The 27,485-nt window shown below is 35.9% G+C and overlaps 1 protein-coding gene and 1 long non-coding RNA gene across 7 annotated transcripts in view; one reads left to right on the top strand and one right to left on the bottom strand.

Annotated features, from left to right (window-relative positions):
* PRRC1 (proline rich coiled-coil 1) overlaps positions 1-27,039 on the top strand; it is a 45,097-nt gene extending 18,058 nt beyond the window's left edge. For all 6 annotated transcript variants that reach the window (XM_057736102.1, XM_057736068.1, XM_057736094.1 and 3 more), the window contains 3 exons: positions 3,763-3,866; positions 11,052-11,154; positions 23,889-27,039. In XM_057736102.1, the coding sequence (XP_057592085.1) occupies positions 3,763-3,866; positions 11,052-11,154; positions 23,889-24,098 (417 nt within the window). In that variant the 3' untranslated portion in view covers positions 24,099-27,039. The remainder of the gene's footprint in view (positions 1-3,762; positions 3,867-11,051; positions 11,155-23,888) is intronic.
* LOC130853787 (uncharacterized) overlaps positions 1-27,485 on the bottom strand; it is a 51,524-nt gene that overhangs the window by 6,605 nt on the left and 17,434 nt on the right. Inside the window, exons 3-4 of the long non-coding RNA XR_009053880.1 lie at positions 9,993-10,065; positions 7,923-8,070 (exon numbers count right to left, since the gene is read on the bottom strand). This is a non-coding gene — a long non-coding RNA (uncharacterized LOC130853787). The remainder of the gene's footprint in view (positions 1-7,922; positions 8,071-9,992; positions 10,066-27,485) is intronic.

Below are 27,485 nucleotides of genomic sequence, written 5' to 3'. Positions count from 1 at the left end.
ATTGCCTCAGACCATAAAATCCTCCTGAGTGTCGTTTGAAGGGACAATTCAGAATAATGTTTTAGATGTTAAGATGGCAAATGACATGATGACTTGGTAAAATCTTTTTGCACATCATGTGGTTGCTAACTGTTCTCAAAAAAACTGGAAAAGGACCAGATAGAGTTGTCAGCTGATAGGTCATTAATAATTTCTGGTGATAGATCACCATATGATTTTTGGACTATAACTCAGAATTTCATGGTTTTTAAAACATGAGTCTTAAATATCTTGTTATGTTAAATATCATTACATGAAACATACTTCACATCAGTAGATACTGAACTTGACAGACTAATGGATATTTTTTCTGTAAGAAAAACGGTGTTTTATGGATGTTATTAACAGTTCAGTTTATGTTGTAATTTTGTTAGTATTTGATAGATATGTTTTAGTATTGGTTTTTGCCCTTCAAATTTAGACATGGGTTCCTTTTCCACAATCTCTAGTACAAACCTAAAATTAAAATTCATTGAAACTGATATATATATATAGGAGAGTGATTTGTAATTTTATCAGCCTTTTTTTTTTTTTAGAAATAGTAGAGGGAGCTACTGAGAAAATAATGTAGAATATTAAAATTTCAACTCAGATTTTTTTTCTCCCCATCAGATTTTATTTGAAGTGAATGGCTTTTTTGAACTAAACTTGTTTTCCTTTAAACATGAAATTGTTTATGGAAATAAATCAGCCATAATTAAAGTTAGGAAGCTTCTGAAACTTCTCCAATGCCAAGTATTAATTTTACTGAAAAGCCAATTATATTTCTGACCATTGTTTTTTAGCTTATATTCAACAAAAATGTAGTTAATATCTGTGAGAATTTATGAAGGGAGAAAATATTTGCAAACAAATCAACAGACAAAGGGTTAATCTCCAAAATATATAAACACTTTATCCAGCTCAATATCAAAAAAACAAACAACCCAAAAAATGGGCAGAAGACCTACATAGGCATTTCTCCATAGAAGACATACGGATGGCCAAGAGGCACATGAAAAGCTGCTCAGCATCACTAATTATTAGAGAAATGCAAATCAAAACTACAATGAGGTATCACCTCACACCGGTTAGAATGGGCATCATCAGAAAATCGACAAACAGTAAATGCTGGAGAGGGTGTGGAGAAAAGGGAAGGCTCTTGCATTGCTGGTGGGAATGTAAATTGATACAGCCACTATGGAGAACAGTATGGAAGGTCCTTGCAAAACTAAAAATAGAGCTACCATATGACCCAGCAATCCCACTCCTGGGCATATACCCAGAGAACACCATAATTCAAAAAGACACATGCACTCCAATGTTCATTGCAGCACTATTTACAATAGTAGGATATGGAAGCAACCTAAATGTCCATCAACAGATGAATGGATAAAGAAGATGTGGTACATACATACAATGGAATATTACTCAGCTGTGAAAAGCAATGAAACTGGGACACTTTTAGAGACATGGATGGACCTAGAGACTGTCATACAGAGTGAAGTGAGTCAGAAAGAGAAAAACAAATATCGTATATTAACACATATATGTGGGATATAGAAAAATGGTACAAATCAACTGGTTTGCAAGGCAGAAATAGAGACACAGATGTAGAGAACAAACAAATGGACACCTAGTGGGGAAAGCGGGGAGTGTTGGGGGCGGGGAATGAATTGGGAGATTGGGATACCAAATTGTACACTCTAAATATATGCAGTTTATTGTAAAAAAAAAAAAAAAAAATTAGCACATCAGTATTTTTTTGGGGGGTTGGGGCGCATCAATATTAAAAAAAAAAAGAATTTAAGAAGAAGCATGGACGTTTGATTATTTGGACCAAGTTGCTTAGTATAAGCTTTCAGAGAACAGTATAAGCTCTAGAGGCCTTTCTGTATCTTACTTCAGTTCTAAATACTTCATTGTGGCCTCTAAACTACCTAGTTTTTGATCCCCCTACACTGCTGAAAAATAAAGTTAAAATTCCCTTCTCAAAACATTGGTAGGGACTAATATTAAAGTGTCTCTATTTGTGACTCCAAAATGATGCCACATTTAAGTAATGTTATGGTCAGAGGAGGAGAGAGGCTGATTTACCCCCTCTTCATTTTCTCTTCTGGATTCTATAAACAAAAACAAGCATTAAACCTCTCTGCCTAACTCATTATCCTATCTTTTATAGGTGCTAATTAATTTTATTTAAGTATTTTGTGAACCCTGTGAAGTATAAAGCTCTGTGCTGTAGGATAGTAAAAAAAAATGAACCAACTTAGTTTCTGTTTCCTGGGAGCATAAAATCTAGGAATATTTTGTTGTAGTGCATAACTGAGATATCACCTTTGAAGAGTTGTGGATGAATCTCTAAATATCCCACTAATCCCCTAATAGTTTTTACTGAGTTAACATTTACTTGAACTTCTTTATGATAAAAATTAGCTGTAACCACCTTTTGGGAGGAGTAAAGTAGGCAGATTTACATAATCAAGTACAAAGAATTCATTTCATCTTTGCTGTTGTATTTTCTTTCAAATTCAGCAGTGGGTGATCTCCTTATTCAGTATTAGATTTGGTGATGCCATATTTATACTGTTTAGAGCCCTAACTTTAGCTCTGTAGGCCTTCAGAAGCCCTTAATTTTTCCCTTGATTCACTTTTTCATGTAGTAAGTTCTTACTGAATGCCTATTAGGTTAGACACTGTGCTACGTACCAGAAGATACAAGAGTAAGCAAAAAAAAGCTTGATTTTATCGTAGTTTGTCATATCTGCTTTCATCGTTCATGTTTATAAGCTAATAACAAATTGGTTTACATGTTCTCACACAGTTGTCACTTCTTTATCTCAGTTGTCTCAAATAAATTCAGTTGTCTCTAGGAGTGTCCGAGCTTTCTTAATTTTCGTTTGAAGAATTGACCTGTTAATCTCATTCATTACTTAGCTCTGCTGTCTGTGATAAAAATAGGTGTATTATCCACGACTAGTTTTATTCAGCAATAGTTTTATCTTGCTTTTTGAACACATCTCATCACATCATTCATGATCAGTTTTATGAAGTGATGCAAATATAAGTAGTAAATGGCAACCTTATCTTCATTAATCTAGTTTTTAGTTTTCTATTATAGGTATACATTTAATTCATGATTTTGAGTTACCTGTATAATGTTCTCAGCCCCTCAATTTTATTTCATAAATGGTAATAATTTTCTTAAATAAGCTTTAGTGTAATGCATACACTTGTAGTTAAAATAACTAATTTTGGTGCAAACTTTAAAGGCTGTATATAAAAGGAATAAGAAGAAGGAGAAAAAATGTATTTACTATTGATACATTTGCCTACCTAGAAAAATTCGAGATTCAACTAAAAAACCACTAGGATTGAAAAATGATTTTTTTTAGTAAGGTGGCCTCTTGCCAGATAAACATTAAAAAGCACATAGTTCCCTTATGTTAATAATAACTAGTTAGAACATGTAATATAAAAATTATCCATTTCACTATAACAACCAAATAGTAATGCATGTAGGAATAGTTTAGAAAATGCATTACAAACTGTTAATACTGAGGGAAATACGATTGGGCTTTTTCACTTTTTACTCTCTATGCTTCCATATTGTTTTCATGTTTACAGTCAGTATATATATGTTTGTGTGTAAATGTATACATGTATTACTTACATAATCACAAAGTAGTATATTTAATACTGAATAATTTCAAATAGTTTCTGACGTACAGTATTTCTATTCAGGGCGCCCAGGAACGGATAGATAGCTTGCGTCGAACTGGAGTGATCCATGAGAAACAGACTGCTGTGTCAGTAGAAAACTTCATTGCAGAATTGCTTCCTGACAAGTAAGAGGCTTTTTTTTTAAGCATAGTTATAATTTTTTTTGTGTGTGTAAAGAGAACTTTCAAGACAAGATCTATTCTCTTAGCAACTTTGAAATATACAAAAAGTATTAGTAACTATAGTCACCTTGCTGTACATTATATCCTCATGACTTATTTTATAATTGGAAGTTTGTGCCTTTTAGTCCCCTTTATCCATTTTACCCACTCTCCCAACCCTGCCTCTGCATTCACCAATCTGTCCTTTGTATCTGTGACTTCACTTTTTCCCCCACGTGTAAGTGACATCATACGGTATTTGTCTTTCTCTGTCTAACTTATTTCACTTAGCTTAATGGCCTCAAGGTCCACCATGTTGTTGAAAATGGCAAGGTTTTCCTTCCTTTTTAATAGAATAAAATTCCATTGTATATATTATACACACTCACACACATACGTGTGTGAGTGTGTATGTGTAAATCACATTTTCTTTGTCATCAACAGACAGGCTACTTCCATGCCTTGGTTGCTAGAAATAGTGTTGCAGTGAACATGGGATGCGCATCTAGTTGAGTTAGTGTTTTCATTTCCTTCGGATAAATACCCAGAAGTGAAGTTTATGGGTCATTTGGTAGTTCAATTTCTGAGGAACCTCTATACTGTTTTCCATAGTGGCTGCACCAATTTACACTCCCACCAACAGCGCACATGGGTTCCCTTTTCTCCACATCTTTGCTGACATTTGTTATTTCTTGTCATTTGATAATAGCCATTCTAACAGTGTGAGATGTTATCTCATTGTGTTTTTGATTAACAATTCCCTGGAGGATTAGTGATATCGAGCACCCTTTCATGTACCTGTTGGCCATCCATATGTCTTTGGAAAAGGAGGCTATTCAGATCCTCTCGCCTTTTTTTATTGGATTGTTTGCTTTTGCTGTTGAGTAGTATGAATTCTTTATATATTTTGGATATTAACCCCTTATCAGATATATGATTTGCAGATATTTTCTGCCATTTGGTAGGTTGCCTTTTCATTTTGTTGATAGTTTCCTTTGCTGTGCAGAAATGTTTTAGTTTAATGTAGTCCCACTTGCTTTTGCTTTTGGTGTCAAACCCAAAAAAATCATTACCATAACTGATGTCAGGAACTTAACTGCCTGTGTTTTCTTCTAGGAGTTTTTTATGGTTTCAGGTGCTTTGCTCAAGTCTTTAATCCATTTTGATTAATTTTTGTGTTGGGTGTAAAACATTGGTCCAGTTTTCCTGACACCATTTATTGAAGAGACTGTCCTTTCCCCATTACATATTCATGGCTGCTTTGTTGTAAATTAATCAGCCACATATGCATAGGTTTATTTCTGGGCTCTGTTTTGTTGCATTGATCTATATTTTTGTTTTTATGCCGGTACCATAGTGTTTTGGTTACTATTACCATGTATTGTAATTTGACATCAGGGAGCGTGATGCCTCCAGCTTTGCTCTGCTTTCTCAAGGCTGCTTTAGCTATTCAGTGTCTCGTGGGTGTATACAACTTTTAGGATTGTTTGTTCTATTTCTGTGAAAAATGTCATTGGGATTTTGATAGGGATTGCATTGAGTCTGTAGATTGCTTTGGGTAGTATGGACAGTTCAGTTAGTCCATGAGCATGGACTGTAGTTCCATTTATTTGTGTCTTTTTCAGTTTCTTCCATTAGTGTCTTACAATTTTCAGAGTAGAGATCTTTTACCTCGGTTAAATATATTCCTAAGCATTTTATGCTTTTTGATGTAATTGTAAATGATATTTAAAAAATTTCTGTTGTTTGTTATTAGTGCACAGAAATACAGCAGATTTTTGAGTATTGAACTTGTATCCTGCAACTTTAGAGAATTTATTAGTTCTAGCATTTTTTTGGTGGTATCTTTGTTTTTCTGTATATAAGATCATGTCACATGCAAATAGTGACAGTTTTACGTCTTCCTTTCTGATTTGAATGCATTTTTTTTGTTGCCTAATTACTCTGGCTAGGACTTCCAATACCATGTTGACTAGAAGTGGGAAGGGCACTTAGAAGGGCATTGTTGTCTTGTTCCTGATCTTAGAGGTAAAGCTTTTTAGCTTCTCACTATTGAGTATGATATTAGCTATGGGCTTGCCATATTATGTTGAGGTATTTCCTCCTCCATCCACTCTGTTGAGAGTTTTTGTCATTAATGGATGTTGAATTTTGTCAAATGCTTTTTATAGATCTATTGAGATGATCATATGATTTTGTCTTTTATTTTGTTAGTGTGGTGTATCACCTTGATTGATTGGCACATTTTGAACCATCCTTGCATCCCTGGAGTAAATTCCACTTGACTGTGGTATAGATCCTTTTAATGATTGTAGAATTTGGTTTGGTAGTATTTTGTTGAGGATTTTTACCTCTCTGTTTATCAGGGATATTGGGCCTTTAATTTTCTTCTCTGTAATGTCCTTCTCTGGCTTTGCTGTCAAGGAAATGGCTGGCCTTGTAATACGAGTTTGGAAGTGTCCCTCATCTTCTATTTTTTGGAAAAGTTTGAGAAAGATTGGTATTAATTCTTCTCTAAATCTTTGCTAGAATTCACCAGTGATGCCATCTGGTTCTGGACTTTTCTCTGTTGGGAGGTTTTTGATTACTGAGTCAGTCTCGTCACAAGTAATCAGTTTGTTTAGATTTTTCTATTCTTGATTCAGTTTTAATAGGTTGTGTGTTTTTAGGAATGTATGCATTTCTTCTAGGTTGTCAGTTTGTTGGCATATGATGGTTCAATAAGAAGCTTATTATGTTTCTTTCAGGGGCAGAATATAATTACACTGAATATCTAGTAAAAAATCTCTCTGGTTCTGAAAAAGATAGAAGATTATTTTCTGGTCTAGCTATATCATCTAACTAGCTACGTGAATGACCAGTGTAGCTCGGCTCACATTTCTACTCATTTCCCCTTTTTAATTATAAAATGGACATTGTAATACCTGCATTCCAACATTGTGTTAAAAATCAATTAAATATGATACAGTGGTGTAGTTATTGGCATGGATGTTGACCTCCAGTAACAAACACAATCATTGACACAGTTGTTCAGAGTAATGGAAGGTATGACAAGAGGCTCTGGAGGCAGTCACCAGGCTGGAGTTCTGTTGAGCACTACTTCTCATCTATGTAGTTTGGAAAAAAGTTCCAGCAACATAATTCATCATTGTTTTTGATGGCATTGTACTTTTAATAGATGGCTTTTTTTAATGGCAGAAATTTTTTTTAATATGTGGAATTGATTTATATTGAAATAACTTCCCAACTGTTGAAACCTACCTTCTTTCAGTTTACTTTCTGGTTTTGTTGTTTTTAATTTTTGTTTTAGTATTGAGTAACACTGTGCCTTATACTTTGGAGTACATATTTTGTATGCTAGAGCTACAACTTTGAGGTTCTGTTATAGGCCAATTGGGAGAGAAAGCTTATATGTAGATGAACAGTTTTAACTGTACAAGTGTGTAAATTCTTACTGATAGGATATGTGCATTTTTCAGTGGAAATAACTTGATGTGGAGATAGTCTCAGATAAGATTCATGAATGGTTGGTACTTGAGTTGAATTTTGAAGAGTGGGTAAAATTTGAATGTGGTAAAGAATAGGTAGGATATTCTGTGTGGAGGAAAAGTGTGAAGATTAAGATATATTCTGGGATCAGTGATTATATCAGCTTGGCTGAACATTGGTTGGATAGGAAATCAAGATGCAGTTTGGGGACAGACTGAAGAGCTTTGAATGCTAGGGTGGGAAGTTTGAGCTTTCTGTGTAAGCACCAAGCAACCGTCCAGTGATCATATTATTTTATTTTTCCCCTCTGTTAATCTTTTAATACTCATTTAAGGGTTACCTTAGAGATTCCATTGTGCTTTTTTCCATGTATTATAATAAAAATTATGTTTATTCTCTGAATTCCTCCCTGCATTTTTGGTTTTTCCTTCTGGGATCATTTCATTCTGCCTACAGAACATCCTCTGGTACTATATACATTGTGATGAAAGACTTTAGCCAGGAGTTCTCTCAGCTTTTATCTGAAAGTACCTTTGGGCACCTTCGTTTTCACAGGGTGTTTTTTTCTGGAGGTGGAAGCCTGGATCCGCAGATCTCTTCTTTCAGTGCTTCAAAGATGCCGTTTTACTGTTTTCTGGCTTCCATCATTTCTATTACGGCAGCTGTCCAGCTTTTGATTCTGTGAAGAGAATGCATTGTTTAGCTGCATTTAGGATTTTTTATTTGTGCAGTTTTATTACGTATGTATAGGATTGTGTGTGTTTGCTTACGTATTAAGTTTTTGTGGATTCACTGAGCTTGATTCTTTCTGTCTTTCATCAGTTGTTGGCCATTTTATCTTCAGAATTGGCTTCTGGCCCATTTTCTCTCTTCTCTTTCTAGGACTCCAATTACATGCTTATTCACCTCTGACTATGCCTCACATTTCTTATTTGGTCAGTCCCCCCCCTTTCCCCTACTTCCTCACTAATTTCTCTCTGTTCTTTAGTTGGAGTATCTTCTGTTTACCTGTCTTCTGCTCTATAGCCCCTACATTGCTTTTTTTTTTAATAGATTCAATTTGTCTCTTGAATATCTATCTTTTCTTCTGTTTTGACTATCTGTACCTCCCTTTTCTTGAATGAGTCATACTTACTTTAAGATCCTTATCTACCGAGTCCAGTGTGTGGGCCTTTCTCAGCCTCCTTTTGCTCTGATGATAAGGTGCTGTCTTTGTGAATGCCTCGTAATCTTTGAAAGCCAGGCATTGTTTGTAAGAAACTCAAGAGTCTTCAGGTAATTTTGAGAAGGTTCACTCTTCCCTCTAATAAATGGAGTAGTGGGGTGTGTGGAAGGTGAAGTTTGGTTCACTTTAGATACAGACTGACCTGAGTCCAGGCAGGATTGCGCTCAGGGTCAGCTGAAGGTCTTCAGTGTACCTTTGGACGGTTGTCCCTTGTCAGAATACTTGTTCCTACAGCTCTTGGATGCCTTTAGATATGACTTGTATACTCATCCAGCTTCTCATTGAGAATATTGATCTGCCATCAACTGCTCCATCATACCTAGATGTATTTTTTCCTACCTTTTCGAGCGGAAGAGTAGCAAATAAAGAAGAGTGGGAATAGTAAATAGTATTAGGAAGTCTGTGGATGGTTTCCAGTATGGTTTAAGGAGGAGAGAGGATGAAAAGGTTGTGATATTAAGATACAGAAGGGGGGATAGAGGAAGGACATGCGAACAAACAGCAAACCCACGACCCAAAACACTCGATAGTTCGCTTTGGCTACCTGTCTCTCTGGTGTTCCCTTGAGAAATAAAAGCGCAGAGGATAAAGTCAGGGAAATGCATGCTTGTAATTGAGTCAAGAAAAGACCAGTGGTGTTTGGCCCCTAACAGAGTAGAGGCAGTATAGACCTAGCTATATGTGATAAACTTTGCATCTGTTCATGCTGCATGAGGAAAATTAGCATGTTGTATACCAAAATGGAAAAATACCTGTGTAGTAAGCATGAACTGTCCTTATTCTGAGATGAACCTATCAAGTTTTAAAACCTTGGGTTATGTGTGAATTGGGTTTAAAATGTCCTTCTGTGAAGTGACTGGTGGTAGTAGATGGTCTTTCTTTGGTAAAATACAAATTGGCATAGCTGTATCAGCTTCTCATGCTATTTTGATTTTTTTCTGCTACTTGAAATCTAAATATCTTAGAACCATGATTCTTCTTAAGCCTTTTTTAAGTCCAAGTGGCTTCCATATAGGACTGGTCAAGTCTGTCTTATTTTACCAACTGTGTGGAGAGGGTGAGGAGGAGAGAGTTCCTTAGCGACTGTCCTTGGGCATGAACAGTGGAGACCACCACTCTTCTTCCTCTTGGGTGGAGAGTGAAAGTGGGGTGGAAGGACAGGAGGAAGGAGGGAGAAGACAACGATTCCTCAGCTAACAGCAGTAGTGAGAGAAATGGAAGAGGTGTTGGTGGGCATGACAGTGACGGCAGTTTAGATCTGAGTTGAGGAGAATGGATATCCAGGTTGACACGCTCTGGAGCATGACAGTAATTTGGAGAGAAAGGGAGTTTTTCTCATGTGTGTTCACCAGCATTGTAGGGGAGGCTGCTTGTACCTTCAGGGATGCTGCTTCTCAGGAAGTCCTTGCCGTGCCTGGGAGCTTAGTCACTACAGTTATTCTCTGCCATCTGCATAATACACAAATCGTGTAAAATAAAATATTGAATCATATACCAAATAAAGTTATTATTTAAAATAATGATTCATATACCAAATAAATTATTTAAGGTTCTTAATTTGAAGCAAAGTTTTAGAATATGAATACTAGACATTATAAACTGCCATTTTAATAATTACTCAGTAAAGTTGTTATTCTACATATTGTCTTGTTTCTTTGACTATGTAAATAAGAGTTTCTTAATCTGTAGTATATTTCATCACACTGTAGTAGATCTGCATATTTTTAGATTTCTTGCTCTGTATCTTCTCATTTAAACTCATGATTTCCTGATTCTGGTGAGTTAAAATGCTAGTGATGTTAGAGATGACCTCACCTAAGTCAGTTTTTAAATGTATCACTTTTTATGTATATCTTTAAATGGAAGAAAGTTTTCTTGATTTCATGAAGCTGTTTTCAAAGACTGATTCATTGTGAACAATTCAGACAGTATGATTAGATTTATCAGGGATGAGGAGAGGATTTTTTATTTCCTGAATAAGCTTATTTTTTTTAATTTGCTAGTAATTTGCAACTTGGCTATATATTAATCATAGAATCGGTAATATAAAATTTCCCATATTTTAGCAAGTGACATTTTTAATTATAAGCTATTTGCATTTTCAAATGAATGAATTTACCTGTTGCATATTTGAGCACCCCTAATTGCCATTCTTCTCTCCAGATATTAGCAAGAAAAGGAATTTTCCATGATGAGTTATTTTCAATTATTTTTCCTTGTTGTTGTTTTCCCCCCTTTTTTTTTCTCCTTTCCCTCTTGGAATTAAGTCAGAAGGTAATTTTATTTGTTGTTTTTATGGATTGTTCTCTTGAAAATTTCAAGGAAAATTTTTCTAATCAATCTGCTAATGTTTTACCTGAAGGATAGTACTTTTGTCTATTCACTGTAACTTATTTAGCACATACACAACATGAAATTCATACATTCTGTTGCAGATGGTTTGACATTGGCTGTCTGATAGTTGAAGACCCTGTGCATGGTATTCATCTAGAAGCATTTACACAAGCCACACCAGTACCCTTGGAATTTGTACAACAGGTTAGTTTTATCCTTCTCTTTCTCATTATGCTCCAGAGAAACTTGAAATACGGTTTTCAAAATAAGATTTTTCATTAGAAATATGGTGTATTCTTGATTTTGCTTCACTCTTTTTCCTTTTACCCTTTTGTCTTTGCTTTTCAATTTTCTATTCCTTCCATGTTGTTTTAGTACCTCCCTACTTTTTTCCCCAGTGGTCTTTGAAAAGGTAAGCCATTACATGGTTAATAGCTCTTTTCCTCATTGTTCTTTCTTTTTATGATTGTGTTCACTACCTTGTGATCGGAAAAATATTCATCTCTTCTGGTTTTATGTTCACTTTGTTTTGCTGTCTTATCTCACATTTTATTTTCCCCTATTATTCCAGTTCCTTTTTCTTTGTCCTCATCTTCCTTTTTACTTTATCTTTAAAAATATGTAGAAACACATTTAGAAGCAAGTTTACAAACCTTGGATTTGGCACGTCCTTTTGGTTTGTTGAAAAATGTTTATCTATCCACATAGTTTCCAGAATAATGTAAGCATTGATGTATAATGATTTTCATTCCTTCTATATTTTTATGTACTTTAGTCCTTCTTAAACAAAATGGAATATAAGAGTTTTACACTGGAATCTTTGTACTCGTAAATGGTTTTTTTCCTATCATCCATTTAATAGAATTTACATCACATTTTTATGTACGTACATTGTTATATGTCATTTCAAAACTCTCAAAGTTATTTGGAACTTCAGGTATTTGAGAATTTGCTAAAGTTTTTGGGTTCTCCCCACAAGAGAATGCATGTATGATATATGCACTCACATATAAATATGGCTCATGTATTTACAGAACCCCAGAAAGCAACCTGTGGCCTTCTTAGGGGTTTACAGCTTAGATGGGGAATGAGAATTTATGCTTGGAATTTTGCAGTTTATTGAACCTTTACTTATACCACAATTCTACCATAATTTCTCTTCAGAAGTTGAAGAAAACATTTTTTTACATGGTAATGTTAAACACACTCCAATGTGAAGGTGATTAAAAGATTGTAAACAAATACTATGCATACGGTTATACCAAGAATTTAGAAAAATTACATAAAATGATTGATTTTCTAGGAAAATATTCTTGAATCAACAATGGCAGTTTATAACCATTAGGTTGAACCATACAAAATTTATCTTTGAAGTCAAAAACAGTCAAATTTTGGCAGTTTCATATGATTTAACCTAATTATCTTAGTGGAGCCTTTTGATGCAAGGATTTCATCTAGCTCCAAAAAAATCACTGAGTTCTAATGGTGTTGTATGGTCTACAAGGTATTCAAGGAATACACGATTCTAATGCATAGCGGTAGAAAGTTTTCCATTCTATTCTGTGAGACTAGCTTGTAACTGAATCAAAAAAAAGAAAAATTATAATACAGTATCACTTAAGAAGTAAACGGTAAAATTAATAACATTTTGAAATGTATTAGAACATTGGAAAAGGTTCCAGTGTGTGTGTGTGTGGGAGGGTAGTTTTTCCCATGCCACGCAGCAGTTATCCAATACCAGCTGCATATCCTAGAATTCAACTTAGTTCTGACACCTTTCTACCTAGAAATAGTGTCAGATCCCACAGGTTAAGGGCTCAGTCCTGCAAGATTGCCTGCACCCCTCCTTTTCAGATACCTATCACAAGTCCAGGTTTTTACCTGAACTTCTGACTGACTGGCTATGTATCAGAGGAAATCAGAGATTCTCATTACCTGCTCTTTGAGTTTGATTAATTTGCAGCTCACAGAACTCAGTAAACCCACTTAACCCTGGATCACCGGTTTATTATAAAAGAATGTAAGTCAGCAGTAGCCAGGTGAAAGAGACGCATAGAGTAAGCTATGGGGAAAGAGGGTGGAGCTTCCATGCCCTCTCCTAGTGTTCTACTCTCTCCAGATCTCCACATGTTCAAGAAACTGTCTGAACCCTAGCCTTTTGGGTTTTTATGGAGGCCTCGATGGGCATCGATTCAAACCTCTAGTCCCCTCCTCAGCGGTGGTGGGGGAGGGGGTGTTTAGAGAGGAGGAATAAATGGGACTGAAATTTCCAGTCCTTTAATCACATAGTTGGTTCCCTTGGCAACCACCCCCATCTTTAGGTAACTTGAGGGCTTTCTAGTTATAGTTCCTAGGAGCTCTGTGCCAGAAACCAATGTTGAAGACCAGGTATATATTTCTTATTATAAGTCAAAATATCACAATCCACCCCCTGGTCTTCAAACATGGATCCCTTATAGCGAAACAGTCATAAGGTTAAACAGTACTGGCACATTATTTGCATCCCAGTTTATCTTTAATAACTAGCTAGTATGTTTTCGTATTGTATGAAAATGTCTCTCAGGGTGAGGGCATGTAGGTTTACAGGTTTCAAAAGCAGGAGTGGAAATTGTTTTCTTAAGTTATCTTAAGAAATTAATGAAACAATTCCACTTACCATCACATCAAAATGAATAAAATACCTAGGAATCAACCTGTGTAAGGAGGCAAAAGACCTGTACTCCAAAAAATGTAAGATGCTGATTTAAGAAATTGAAGATAACACAAACAGATGGAAAGATATACCATGTTTTTGGATAGAAGAATCAATATTGTTAAAATGACCATTCTACCTAAGACAATCTACAGAGTCAGTGCAATCCCTATCAAATTACCCATGGCATTTTTCACAGAACTAAAACAAATAATTTTAAAATTTGGATGGAGACACTAAACAATCTTAAGAAGAACGAAGTTGAAGGAATCATGGTCCCTGACTTAAGACTGTACCACAAAGCTACAGTCATCAAAACAATATGGTGCTGGCACAAAAACAGACACATAGATCAATGTAACAGGATAGAAAGTCTGGAAATAAACCCACACACCTATGCCAGTTAATCTACAGCAAAGGAGGCAAGAATGTACAATGGAGAAAAGATAGTTTCTTCAATAAGTGGTGCTGGAAAAACTAGACAGCTACGTGTAAAAGAATGAAATTAGAACATTCTCTAACATCATACACAAAAATAAACTCAAAATGGATTAAAGACCTAAATGCAAGGCTTGGATACTATAAAACTCTTAAAGGAATACATAGGTAGAAGAATCTCTGACATAAATCACAGCAATATTTTTTTTGGATCTGTCTCCTAGAGTAATGGAAATAAAATAAAATATAAACAAATGGGACCTAATTAAACTCAAAACCTTTTTGCACAGCAAAGGAAACCATAAACAAAACGAAAAGACAACCCAGAGAATGGGAGAAAATATTTGCAAAGGAAGCAACCAACAAGGGATTAATCTCTAAAATATACAAACAGTTCATAAAACTCAACAATAACAAAAAAAAACCCAATCAGAAAATGGGCAGAAGACCTACATAGACCTTTCTCCAAAGAAGACATACAGATGACCAACAGGCACATGAAAAGATGCTCAACATCACTAATTAGAGAAAGGCAAATCAAAACCACAATGAGGTATCACCTCACACCAGTCAGAATAGCCATCATCAAGAAGTCTAAAAATAAATGCTGGAGAGGGTGTGGAGAAAAGGGAACCCTCCTACATTGTTGTTGGGAATGCAAATTGGTACAGTTGCTATGGAGAGCAGTATAGAAGTTCCATAAAAAACTAAAAATAGAGCTATTATATGATCCTGCAATCCCATTCCTGGGCATATACCTGGAAAAGACAAAAACTCTAATTTGAAAAGCTATGTGCACCCCCCCATGTTCACAGCAGCACTATTTACAATTGCCAAGACATGGAATCAACCTAAATGTCCATTAATAGATGAATGGATAAAGAAGATGTGGTACACATATATACAATGGAATATTACTCAGCCATTAGAATGAATGAAATAATGCCATTTTGCAGCAACATGGATGGTTTTATAGATTATCGTACTAAGTGAAGTAAGAGAATGATGAATATCATATGATATCACTTATAAAAAAAATAATGCACATGAACTTATTTAGAAAACAGAAATAGACACACAGATGTAGAAAGCAAACTTATGGTTACCAAAGGGGATAGTGGGGGTAGAGGGAGGAGATAAATTTGGAATTTGAGATTAACAGACACACACTACTATATAAAAAATATATATAACAAGGATTTACTGTATAACACAGGAAACTACATTCAATATCTTATAGTAACCTATAATGAAAAAGTATCTGAAAAAGAATAGCTCTATATGTACATATGTATAACTGAATCACTATGCTGTATACCTGAAACTAATCCAACATTGTAAATCAAGTATACTTCAATTTAAAAAAAAAACAAAAACAAAAAAACAGGAGTGGTGTCAGATATAGTATATGGCTTCACCCTTTCAGGTATACAGCATAATAGAGCTAAGAGACAGTACCATCTCTTGCTCTGAGCCTCTTTTTTTTTTTCTTCCCTTTTTTCCTTTTCTCCATTCATACCCAGATTTTCCCACCTTTGGAAGGGACATTAGGTCCAGCCACTGTGCTGGTCTAGATTACAGACAGAATGCTAGTCTAGCAAGTGCTTCTCCCTCATCCACTTCTACTCAGGTAAGTTAAGGTTACATAGGTGCAGAACAGGTGGGCTCTCTTTACCACCAGGCCATATAGCAGCAATCACTGTTATAACAGCCCCATTTTGCCAGATGGAGTAAAAGCATGTCTTGCCCCATAGGCCCTTCCCTAAGGGCCTATATGATTGTAACAAAGATAGTTTCAGTTTCTGGTTTAGGAATCATCTGTTTCCTGCACTTGTATTTGCAACTTTGGTCATCTGACCACTACATCAGAAGGGGGAAAACAAAAGTTGAGGTGATGTGGGGAAGAAAGAAAGAAAAAAAAAGATGTCTCAATGTCCTCCTCTCTTGGTAAGAATTGCATAATCACACTAGCATCTTCCCTCCCCCCCCGCCCCAAACAACACTGGACTCTCTTCAGTGCAGCTACTCCTCTAGCTCATCTTGTCCTGTAAGCCAGCCCTTCATGCCTTTCTCTCCCCCCCGTTTTAGACAACCAGTGTTACCCATTCCAATTCTCTATCAAACTCTTACTCTGAGGGGATCTCTCTACCCACTTTTGGACATGATGGGCTGTAAAGTAGTGTTCCTTGCTCTGAAGAAATGATGCTCAGATGTCGAAATTGGTGCACTATCTTCTGTTCCATTTCTCTTACAGCACTGAGCATTTGCCTCTACCACTGGGTAAGGAAAGCCTGGCCTGGAGTCAGTGTCTCTTTCTGTGAAGACCCATTTGCAGTCCCCCAGGGCTACCAGCTAACTTGCCAGCTATGTTCAGGGCCTTCCCAACAGGGAATCTGCCACATAGCCATCTGCAGTCTCTTTTTTTTTTGCTGGCAGACAGAACAGTTCTTACTGGCATTTTGTACCTCAGAGTGTACAAGAGCATTGTGGCTAGATTCAGCCCATCTCTGCTTTGCTGCACTACCCCCATATCCACTCACTTTGTGGACCCAGGTAGCTGTCTTAAGAGACCACAGGGGGATATCTGCTTGTCTAGTCCATTCACCTTCCAAGCCTGGAAAGGAGTTCTTCTGATGGGCATCAGCATGTCCAACTTTAATGCATCCCTTCAATTCCCACAGTGGTTTCCAGAGGGCTGTGTGTCCCATATAGGTATCCTTTTAATAGGCCAGGTTTCCATTGCTCTCCTGCCTGACCATATTGCTAGGCTGTGGGCCACTGCCCATGTGTCAGTAAAAACCAGAAGATAGGGGATTTTATTACTGTTCACTTCTTTCATCACTGCTGTGAAAATAGCATGCAGTTCAGCCTTACCAAGCTGATTTGTTTTTACTTTCCTCAGAGCAGTGGACTTCCAGATAGTATGTTATCCGTTCACCTGGGAATTGCCACCCATAAACCAAGCAGCTCTTAGCTCTACACTTGAGAGCTGTTCATAGGTCACTATCCACGTGCCAGTCCATACTGGCAGCTTCTCGGGTTACTCCAGAGTCTGTCCTAGAGGAACTGAGACACTGGGCTAATGAGTATCTCCACTTTGTATTCCCCAGGCAGCATGATCCTATATAAACCATTTCCATATTATGGAACTCTTCTGGGCACTCCATCATCCCAGACATTATGAGCATTTTGCAATTCAAGATCATTTTATGTTCTTTAGTCATGTAAGTAGCTTCCATTAGTAATGTCCAATGGCTAGGTAGTATATACCCTCAGGTGGAAATTCTCTAATTTGAAGTCCAAGTAGTCAGTGCTGGGTGGCACTCACAGATTTTTGCTATAAGCCTCACTCTACGCTCCACATAGGGCTGTGGTGCAGAGAATTTTGTCCCTACCAGTACTCCACCTTCTATTTCACACAGCAGGCTCAGACAGTCTTACTGGTTCCATATAGCATGTCTAGTTAATAATGCTTGAAGGGTGGCTTTCATTCCCTTCTGTTTTACTATACTAGACAGGGGAAACATTCTCTAGTGAGATAGTGTCCATCCCCAAAATATAACCAGGTGAAAGAAACACAGTCACTTCACATAAAACGTGTTCAAACACACCAATTCTCCTACAGACATACTGTAATTCCATCATCACTTACGTTCTTCAGTGTAGCCACCACTGAGACTTCATCAGTGGAATTTGGTTTTGTAATACTAGGTAGCGGAAGTGTTCCCCAACCAGACGTAAAATCCACCCAGGTAAAGATGACACAACTTCCTTATGTTGTATCTGCTTCAACATTCAACTTTCATAATCATATCAACCATTACATTTTTACTTTCTTTCAGTCTAATTGTAGCACACATCAGGCCTTCACTGGTGCACTTTGGTTAAACAGCCCAAGGGACTCCTGTATCTAGTCCTGGAAACTTCTCCACTCCTGACCATTTCCATTTTACCCATTCTTCTTTTTTTTTTTTAACTGAATGACTGTCTTTATTTGTAGTTCAAAAACAAGCAAAACTAATCAATCAGCAGTGTTAGTAGTTAGTTAGAGTTTGCCCTTATAGTGTTACCCACTCTTGTATGAAAGTCTTTGGGTCCCCAACTAGGGTTTGAACCAAGGGGCCTTGGCCCATTTGTCACTCTTTATCTTGATTAATTTGGCTAGCCATTCCCCAATTGATTGCTGGTCAGATTTCTCATTGTAATTTCTACCTTCAGACTTTTAAAATTTCTCCCAACAAGGATAAACAGAGCAGCCTTATGTGGGGCCCTTTAATGTTGGGGAACCAGCAGGGAGTCCTTTTGGCCCACTCAGCCTTTGGTAGTGCTGTGTTAAAACCTTTGTTTTAATCCCACCCATGTCTGTTTTATTCATCCTGTTTCTTAATAGGCATCTGAAGATTGCCACCCTGCTGGGATAAGTTCCATGAATCTCCTCTGTTTCTTGTTTCATTCCAAATCAAAATTTACTTTATTCGCTATGCCTTCATAGCTTTTGAAATTTCCACCTTATTGGGCAACTAGAGAAAGAACAAAAGTTTTCAGAAGGAAAGAAATCATGAAGATCAGAGCAGAAATAAATACTGGGTTGGCTAAAATGTTCGTTTGGTTAGTGCATATAGTGTTCAATAAAATTCTTGGTGAAAATGAAAAATGTGTCTTATTTTTATTTAAAACTGAATGAACTTTTTGGCCAACCCAAGAAAGTAGAGATGAAAAAAATAGAAAAGATCAATAAACTAAAAGCTAGTTCTTTGAAAAGATAAACAAAATTGATAAACCTTTAGCCAGACTCATCAAGAAAAAAAGGGGAGGGTGCAAATCAATAAAATTAGAAATGAAAAAGAAGTTACAACAGAGACCACGGAAATACAAAGGATCATAAAGAGACTACTACAAGCAACTGTATGCCAATAAAATGGACAACCTGGAAGAAAGGGACAAATTCTTAGAAAGGTACAACCTTCCAAGACTGAACCAATAAGAAATAAAAAATGTGAATCACAAGTACTGAAATTGAAATTATTAAAAATCTTCCAGCAAAGTCCAGGACCAGATGGCTTCACAGGCGAATTCTATCAAACATTTAGAGAAGAGTTAACACCTACCCTTCTGAAACTATTCCAAAAAATTGCAGAGGAAGGAACACTCCTGAGCTCATTGTATGAAGCCACCATCACCCTAATAGCAAAACCAGACAAAGATGTCACAAAAAAAATTACAGGCCAATATCACTGATGAACATAGATGTAAATATCCTTAACAAAATACTGGCAAACAGAATCCAACAACACATTAAAAAGGATCATACACCATGATCAAGTGGGATGTATCCCAGGGATGCAAGGATTTTTCGTTATCCACAGATAAATCAGTGCAATACACCACATCAACAAATTGAAGGATAAAAATCATATGATCATCTCAGTAGAATGCAGAAAAAGCTTTTAACAAAATTCAACACCCATGTATGATAAAAACTTTCCAGAAAGTGGGCATAGAGAGCACCTACCTCAACATAATAAAGGCCATATACAACAAACCCACAGCAATCATCATTCTCAACAGTGAAAAACTGAAAGCATTTCCTCAAGGATCATGAACAAATCAAGGATGTCCACTCTTGCCATTAGTAGTCAACGTAGTTTTGCAAGTCCTAGCCATGACAGTCAGAGAAGAAAAAGAAATAAAGGAATCCAAAATGGAAAAAAAGTAAAACTGACACTGTTGGCAGACAACACGATACTATACATAGAAAATCCTAAAGATGCTACCAGAAAAGTACTAGAGCTCATCAGTGAATTCAGTAAAGATGTAGGATACAAAATTAATACACAGAAATTTCTTGCATCCCTATACACGAACAGTGAAGGATCAGAAAGAGAAATCAAGGAAACAGTCCCATTTCATCACATCAAAAAAACAAAAACAAAATCCTGGGAATAAACCTACTTAAGGAGGCAAAAAACCTGTACTCAGAAAACTGTAAGATACTGATGAAAGAAATCAAAGATATGACACAAACAGAAGGAGAGATACCATGTTCTTGGATTGAAAGAATCAATATTGTGAAAGTGACTATACTCTACAAAGCAATCTACAAATATAATGCAATCCCTATCAAATTATCAATGGCATTTTTCACAGATTTAGAACAAAAAATTTTTACAATTTGTGTGGAAACACAGAAGACCATGAATAGCCAAAAACAATCTTGAGAAAGGAGAATGGAGCTGGAGGAATCAGGCTTCCTGACTTCAGACTATACTACAAAGCTAGAGTCATCAAAACAGTATGGTACTGGCACAAAAACACAAATATAGATCAGTGGAACAGGATAGAAAGCCCAGAGATAAACCCATGTACCTATGGTCACCTAATATATGACAAATGAGGCAAGAATATACAGTGGAGAAAAAACAGTCTCTTCAATAAGTGATGCTGGGAAAACTGGACAGCTACATGTAAAAGAATGAAATTAGAACATTTTCTAACACCATACACAAAAATAAACTCAAAATGGATTAAAGGCCTAAATGTAAGACCAGATATTATAAAACTCTTAGAGGAAAACATAGGCAGAACAGTCTTGACATAAATCCAGCAAGATCTTTTTCAGTTCACCTCCTAGAGTAATGAAAATAAAAACAAAAATAAGCAAATGGAACCTAATTAAACTTAAAAGCTTTTGCAGAGCAAAGGAAACCATAAATAAAAAGGAAAGCTAACCCTCAGAATGGGGGAAAATATTTGCAAATGAAGCAACTGACAAGGAATTAATCTCCAAAATATACAAAATGGGGTACAAATGAACTTATATACAAAACAGAAATTGAGTCACAGATGTGGAAAACAAACTTATGGTTACCAGGGGGTAAATGGCAGGGAGAGGGATAAATTGGGAGATTGGGATTGACATATACACACTACTATATATAAAATATATAAAATAGATAACTAATAAGGACCTACTGTATAGCACATGGAACTCTACTCAATACTCTGCAATGGCTTATATTGGAAAAGAATCTAAAAAAGAGTGGATATATCTGTATGTGTAACTGATTCACTTTGCTGTACAACTGAAACTAACACAACACTAAATCAACTATACTCCAATATAAATTAAAATGAAAAGAAAAAAAAAATAATTGTGCTAATAACTCTTAGCTAATTAGGATTAGAAGGGTGTGTGTATACTGAAAACTCAAAGAAAAAATCAGATCTAATGGTAAAACATTAGGAACCTTGTAATTGTAAGGCTGCTTTTGTTGCTGTCCGAGTCTTGCAGCCAATTCTGGCCTGACCCCTGTTTTTGTAAAGAAGTTTTTTTGGGTTTCTTTTTTCTTTTTTTGTAAATAACACACCTGGGCCCATTTTGTGCTGCAGCATCACAGTTGAGTAGTTCTATAGAGACTGGCCCACAGAGCCTAAGATATTTACTGTGTGGCCCTTTTTAGAAAATGTTGGTGACTCTTGCTAGATGTCTGATCATTGCAAAATGACAATTTTTATTCTATTTTTAAAATATATATATTGGTAAGAAATAGACATGCTCAAGGAACAAAGCATCAAAAGTATATATACTAATAAAGCAAAACTATACATATTAATATTCAAATTTGTCTATGACATTGATAAGTGAAAATAAGCTGCATATGGTATCCATATATATACACACACATATACTCATATGTACTTTAAAATGTATACAAATGAATAGGAAAAAAGACCTGGAAAGGTACACACAAGCTCTTAATGTGGTTAACTGTGAACAGTGGTATTCAAAGAGTGTCATTTGCCTTTTCGTTTTGCCATTTCTGTTGTCATTTCATTTTTTTTCCACAAGGTACAGAATTGAGATACAAAAGTGTATTTATTGAGATTCCTTACTCTTATCTTTGCCCTTCAGCTCTACTCTGTTTCTTCTTTTATCCATTGACAGATGTTCAATTCTGTGCTCCTTTATAGTTGAAATTTTTTAAGAGAATTTAAGAGGCTAGAAATCAACCCTTAGGGGGATTATAATCAGCATGTATTGGGTTGGCCAAAAAGTTGGTTTGGGTTTTTCCCATAATCTGACGGGATGAACTTTTTGGTGAACCCAGTATTAGTGAAAATCAGGAAAAAATTTTTATACAGTTTATGTTTGTTAAACAAATGTAAATGATCCCCCCCCCCCCAATTAAAAACCCAGTGTCTGGATGTTTGCTTATAATGTCAAGTATTTTGTTCCTCAAAAGTGTGATCCTAGGCCTAGCATCATAATCTTCATCTGGGGACCTGTTAAAAATGCATGCTTGAGGAAGGGTGGTAGGAGAAGGGTGGTCATAAGGTACAAACTTCCAGTTACAGGATAAATAAGTACTAAGGATATAATGTATAGGATGGTGACTGTAGGTAACACTGCTGTATGATATATGTGAAAGTTAAGAGAGTAAATCCTAAGAGGTCTTGTTGTAAAGAAAAAAAGGTTTTTTTTTTTCTTTATTTGCTTATCTTTATTGTATCTAAATATGAGATGATTATCATGGTAATCATTTCACAAAAAATTTAAATGAAACCATTATGCTGTACATCTTAAATTCAAACAGTAGTGTATATCACTTTTATCTCAAAACTGGGAAAAAAAGGATTTGTGCATTGCCCATTTAGTCTTTTTTTTTTTTTTTTTTTAAAAGCAGACTCTTAGCCCCTAACCCAAGGCTACAGAATTATTATCTGCAACTTTAGAAGCTCCTCAAGATGCTTCATGTGTACATCACATTGGAGAAACACAGTTCTGAGGACTGTAGTGGTTTATTTACTGTCTCTCTTTGAAACATAGTAAAATACTGATAGCACAGTGTACACTGTGGAAGGGAAGACACAGCAGGCTCCTCAACTGCTGGGCTGTCCGCAGCAGATTTTCTTGGAAACTGTTTTATAAGTATAACTATTTTCTTGGAAACTGTTTTATAAGTATTTTCTTGGAAACTGTTTTATAACCATCTGTGAGTTTCCAATTCATTGGTCTTAGGTAGAGCATGAAAACTGGTTTTGGTATAAAAAAAAAAAAAGCGTCTCAGGTGATTATAATATATAGCACATCTGGGAATCACTGCATGGATCCATTCTATGTGTGGATATACTCCTCTGAGCTATACTTAACACCCTAAAGCCAAAAAACTACATCATTCTTGGATGTCAGGCAATGAGTTTATTCTTTGATTCCTGTGTATATGAATAAATGATTTCCATGGGAGCAGATATAGGCTGGGTCAGGTACAAGTGATGTAACAATGGTTGATGCACTCTCCTGGACTGGATATTTGATTATGTATTGGTACTAACTTATTCACACATAAATGAAGTTTCCAGGAATACTCTTGTGCAAATGAATAATTCTCTTCTAGGGTTAAAGCCTTAATATGCAGTATTCTCTTTCTGGTAGGAATTTTATTACTATAAAAAGATAAAAGTAGCATTTCTGTTTTAGCACTAATCTTATTATTAACCTGAAGTGACACTGAATATAGAACTAGAACTTAAGGCCTCTGACGCTGAGCTCTGTTAGATGGAGTCATTAGATTTAAGACTTAGATTGTAAACAATGAGCGTAGGGTGGACATTTTAAATCAAGTACATGTGTGCAATAGTTTTGTTTTTTTGTAGCCTTGTAACTTCATACATTTGGCAGCATAGCTGTTTCTCAGGCTTTGTCATAATCTCTATTAAAAGTAACCTGAGAGACTGTGAAATGTCACTTATAGCTACTTCCAATGATGTTTTTTAATGTATTAAAAATATCAATTTCTTTTTTCCTTAGGCTCAAAGTCTAACCCCCCAGGACTACAATCTGAGGTGGTCGGGCCTTTTGGTGACAGTGGGTGAAGTCCTGGAGAAGAGCTTACTCAATGTCAGCCGGACTGATTGGCATGTGACTTTCACTGGCATGTCTCGTCGGCAGATGATCTACAGCGCAGCCAAAGCGATAGCAGGCATGTATAAACAGCGCCTGCCTCCCAGGACCATGTGAGAAGGCTGACCCGGAATATTGACACTTGCTCACTTTGAGCTGCTGGTGGAGAAGAGATGGTCCCTTCTTAAACTGGACAACTTCAAATCAGTCCAGCTGTTTTGATCATTTTCCTGTAGGCTGCAGTTTTTCTTTCCTAGAAAGGCATGGTGTCATTCCAGTAGATGAAACAGATTCTTTTTCTGATTATATAATTTCACGTACCATAGTTCTCAAAAAAATATTTTTATAGGACAGTTTGATATACCAGATTTATAAGGTGCAGATTCATGTGCTAAGATATTTAACTTAATAATGTGTACTTGATTATTTTGTTTTTTAAGAAATAGTTGACTAAAGAACATGTTTACCGAATATTGTTTAAAAGCATTGTTTCTTTTAATTCATGATTAATCTCTTACCCGTCAGTCTTTGAAGCTTTTTGTGTGTGCATGTGGTCACAGGTCTGATGCTAAGCCTTGTGCTCAACAAGAGACTCTAAGACACCTACTTGTAGGGAGATGGTGCACTTTTCTATGCATATTTTTAACATGGGCTAGAATAACAGAATTGATCACTTTCTTTTTGGTTATCATGTTATACACATAGCCCGAAAAAAAAATTTTTTTTAAGTAAGTTTCAACATTTCACATTCATACTATACGATGAACACTGGGATAATACATTTTATTTTTCCATTGCTCTGTGACAGCTAAGTGGCAAACGATTCAAGTATATTTAAATTAGAAGCATTTGCGTTATTTTTGCATAATAGTATTCAGTGCTTCCAAGTGAACTCTGACAACAAACATTTCTGCTTTAACTCATTTCTCCAACTGTAATAGAGAAATTGTTGAGAGGAAATTACTCTGTTGTTTATGGGATTATATGACTTTAATTAGGATTACATCTTCTTTAGTTTGCCTTAAACACTGCTTTTCTAACTTTGTGCCATTCTGCCTTTACTTTTTATGGAAGTTTTCAAAGAAACTGTTTTTATAGTGAATCTGGTTTATTTAGTCCATTATGTTTGTATTTAATGAAAGCTTCTTTTTCCCCCAAATAATATATTTTACCATTTTTGGATTTATACAAATCAAAAATAAATAGTTCATCATATACTTTTGAACTCTATATGAAAGTTCAAAAACTTTTTGAGATAGTTTCTTATATAAATGTAATTTAACTTTTATTTACTCTTCTATATAATTCTTTAGATGTAAAAGAATTAACACAATCTTATAGAGTCTCTTATGGTGTTGAAGCTGTTATCCTGTACTGTCATTACATGTAATGTTTGCTTTGTATTAATATCATTTCAAGTACTTATTTGATTTCTGCTTTTTTTTTTTTACCTGAGGATGAGATTAACTTTCCATCTGTATTATATGTTAATTTCCAAGCACTGTATAATGATTGTTCAGTGCACTTCAGACGTCTGTGTCATTAAAAGTAATGAGAGAAAGAAGAGCAATATAGCCAGTTGCTATAGCATAATAGGGACAGAATACTTATTTTCCCTTTTTATTGGTATTTATGGAACACTTCATCTCTGTTTTCTCCATCTTTCATGAGTAAGAGAAGCCTTTCTCTACCACTTGTTTCTATCCTTTATTTTGAAAAGCTGCCCTTTTCTAACAGTAATGTTACCATGGCATCAGCCTGAAGACTCATCACTGTTAGGAATGAAGGAACGTATGCCCATACTTCACATTTCTGCTTTTTTCCTCTCCTATTGCAGAGAAATTTTACATTGACATCCCATTAGAGGACAGTTTTCTTCAAATCCCCAAACAGCAATGACAGAGTTATTCTAGGGTTTGGGTGCAGGTGATTTTCCTGCACCTGGTAATTTGCACCTTCTGCTCTCTGTGAGTGGGTGAGGACTAGGGAAGGGCAGATGGAAAAGATAAATACACGATCTCGATCTGGCCCCTTATTCCTTTTTTGGCCCAGAGTTATCTTTGAAAGGCATCAGCTCATGACTAACTCCCCATGGTCAGCTTTCCCAGTCTCTTGTTTATTTTTTCATTCTTGGTTTTCCCTGTTGTACAAGGGGCAAGAAAAGTAACTTATTGTATCTCATACACCATGGCAGCATGAGCCAGGCAGTCTTTTTTACTGTTGATATTTTGACGTGAGATGTGCTGGTCATCAACCTAAGCTCATGGCTCCCTTCACCAATCATCTGGCTGCCCTGCTCTTTTCCTGCTTGTTTCCTTAAAACTCCCACACTAGCATTTTTTAGGGAGAGTTGAGCTGGGGACTTTTTGCTTTTTCCCCCTCAAGCATCTTGGGACAATCTATCTTTAACACAGTTCTTTGCCACTACTGTTTTGGTCATGTTTGTGTTTTTTTGTTTTTTCTTTTGAAGTACTCCCAGAAGTACTTACTGAATTTAATAAGTTTGTATACTTTTTAATATCTTCTTGTTATTAAGTTTATCAGGTAACCCTGGATCTAGAGCTGGGCCCCAGACTTTGGGTGGAAAAGCTTGAGCCAATACCTGTAGTTTTCTCCTCTCACTCTCTTATTATTACTTCCCCATTCTTTGTTCTTTCATTCAAGGATTAATGAAGTAGAAAATTGAGATGAATGGGTATAGACAAAATGGTAGTATGATAGTAAATATAAGTAGATAACAGTACAGATGAAAGTGTATTATATACATTAATTCAAAATTATGCACATTAGTAATATACTCAGGGTCAGCTAAATTAGTTTAAGATGTTGAATTTACTTTGTTCCTTGGCTAGAAAAAATTCTAAACAGGAATTTTTGTTCTGTGAAGCCAAATTGGTAATATTTTGTGTTCTAAAAGATGTTGGGTAATACAGAAATTAAGAAACTTGGATTTTTACTCCAGAATATGGTATTCCTTTTTAAGATACTATGCAGAATGATGTATTGGATAAAGCCAATTCTGTACGTATGTAAATATGTCATAAATAAATAATACCTCGACTTATATCCCAAGGGATTTTTTTTAAAATGCTAATCATATTCATATTATATTAGAAGGACCCATGTTCCTTTTTGTCTCAGCTGGCTATTTGCTGCCAAGAATTATGGAATAGCAACTTTAAACACCATTTTCAAGTGGAACTGTAACATTCAAATACAGTTGACCCTTGAACATTGAGGGTTTAGGGGAGCTTACACCCTGTACAGGCCCAGGTCCACATACAACTTTATAGTTAGCCCTCCATATCCATAATTCCACATCAGAGATCAGCCAGCCACTGATTGTGTGGTACTGTCCTGCATATTTATTGAAAAAAATATAAGTGGACCTGCACAGTGCAAACCCATTTTGTTCAAGGGTCAGCTGTGTACCAGAGTTTCTAACTTCAAGGTTAAAGAACTCAGAATATTTTGGGGGAGAGGATACATTGGCAGTAATAGGCA

The sequence above is a fragment of the Hippopotamus amphibius genome, chromosome 1, assembly GCF_030028045.1.
Source record: "Hippopotamus amphibius kiboko isolate mHipAmp2 chromosome 1, mHipAmp2.hap2, whole genome shotgun sequence".
NCBI lineage: Eukaryota > Metazoa > Chordata > Mammalia > Artiodactyla > Hippopotamidae > Hippopotamus > Hippopotamus amphibius.
The sequence above is the reverse complement of the archived record's forward strand: the minus strand, read 5'-3'. Positions and strand labels throughout refer to the sequence as shown.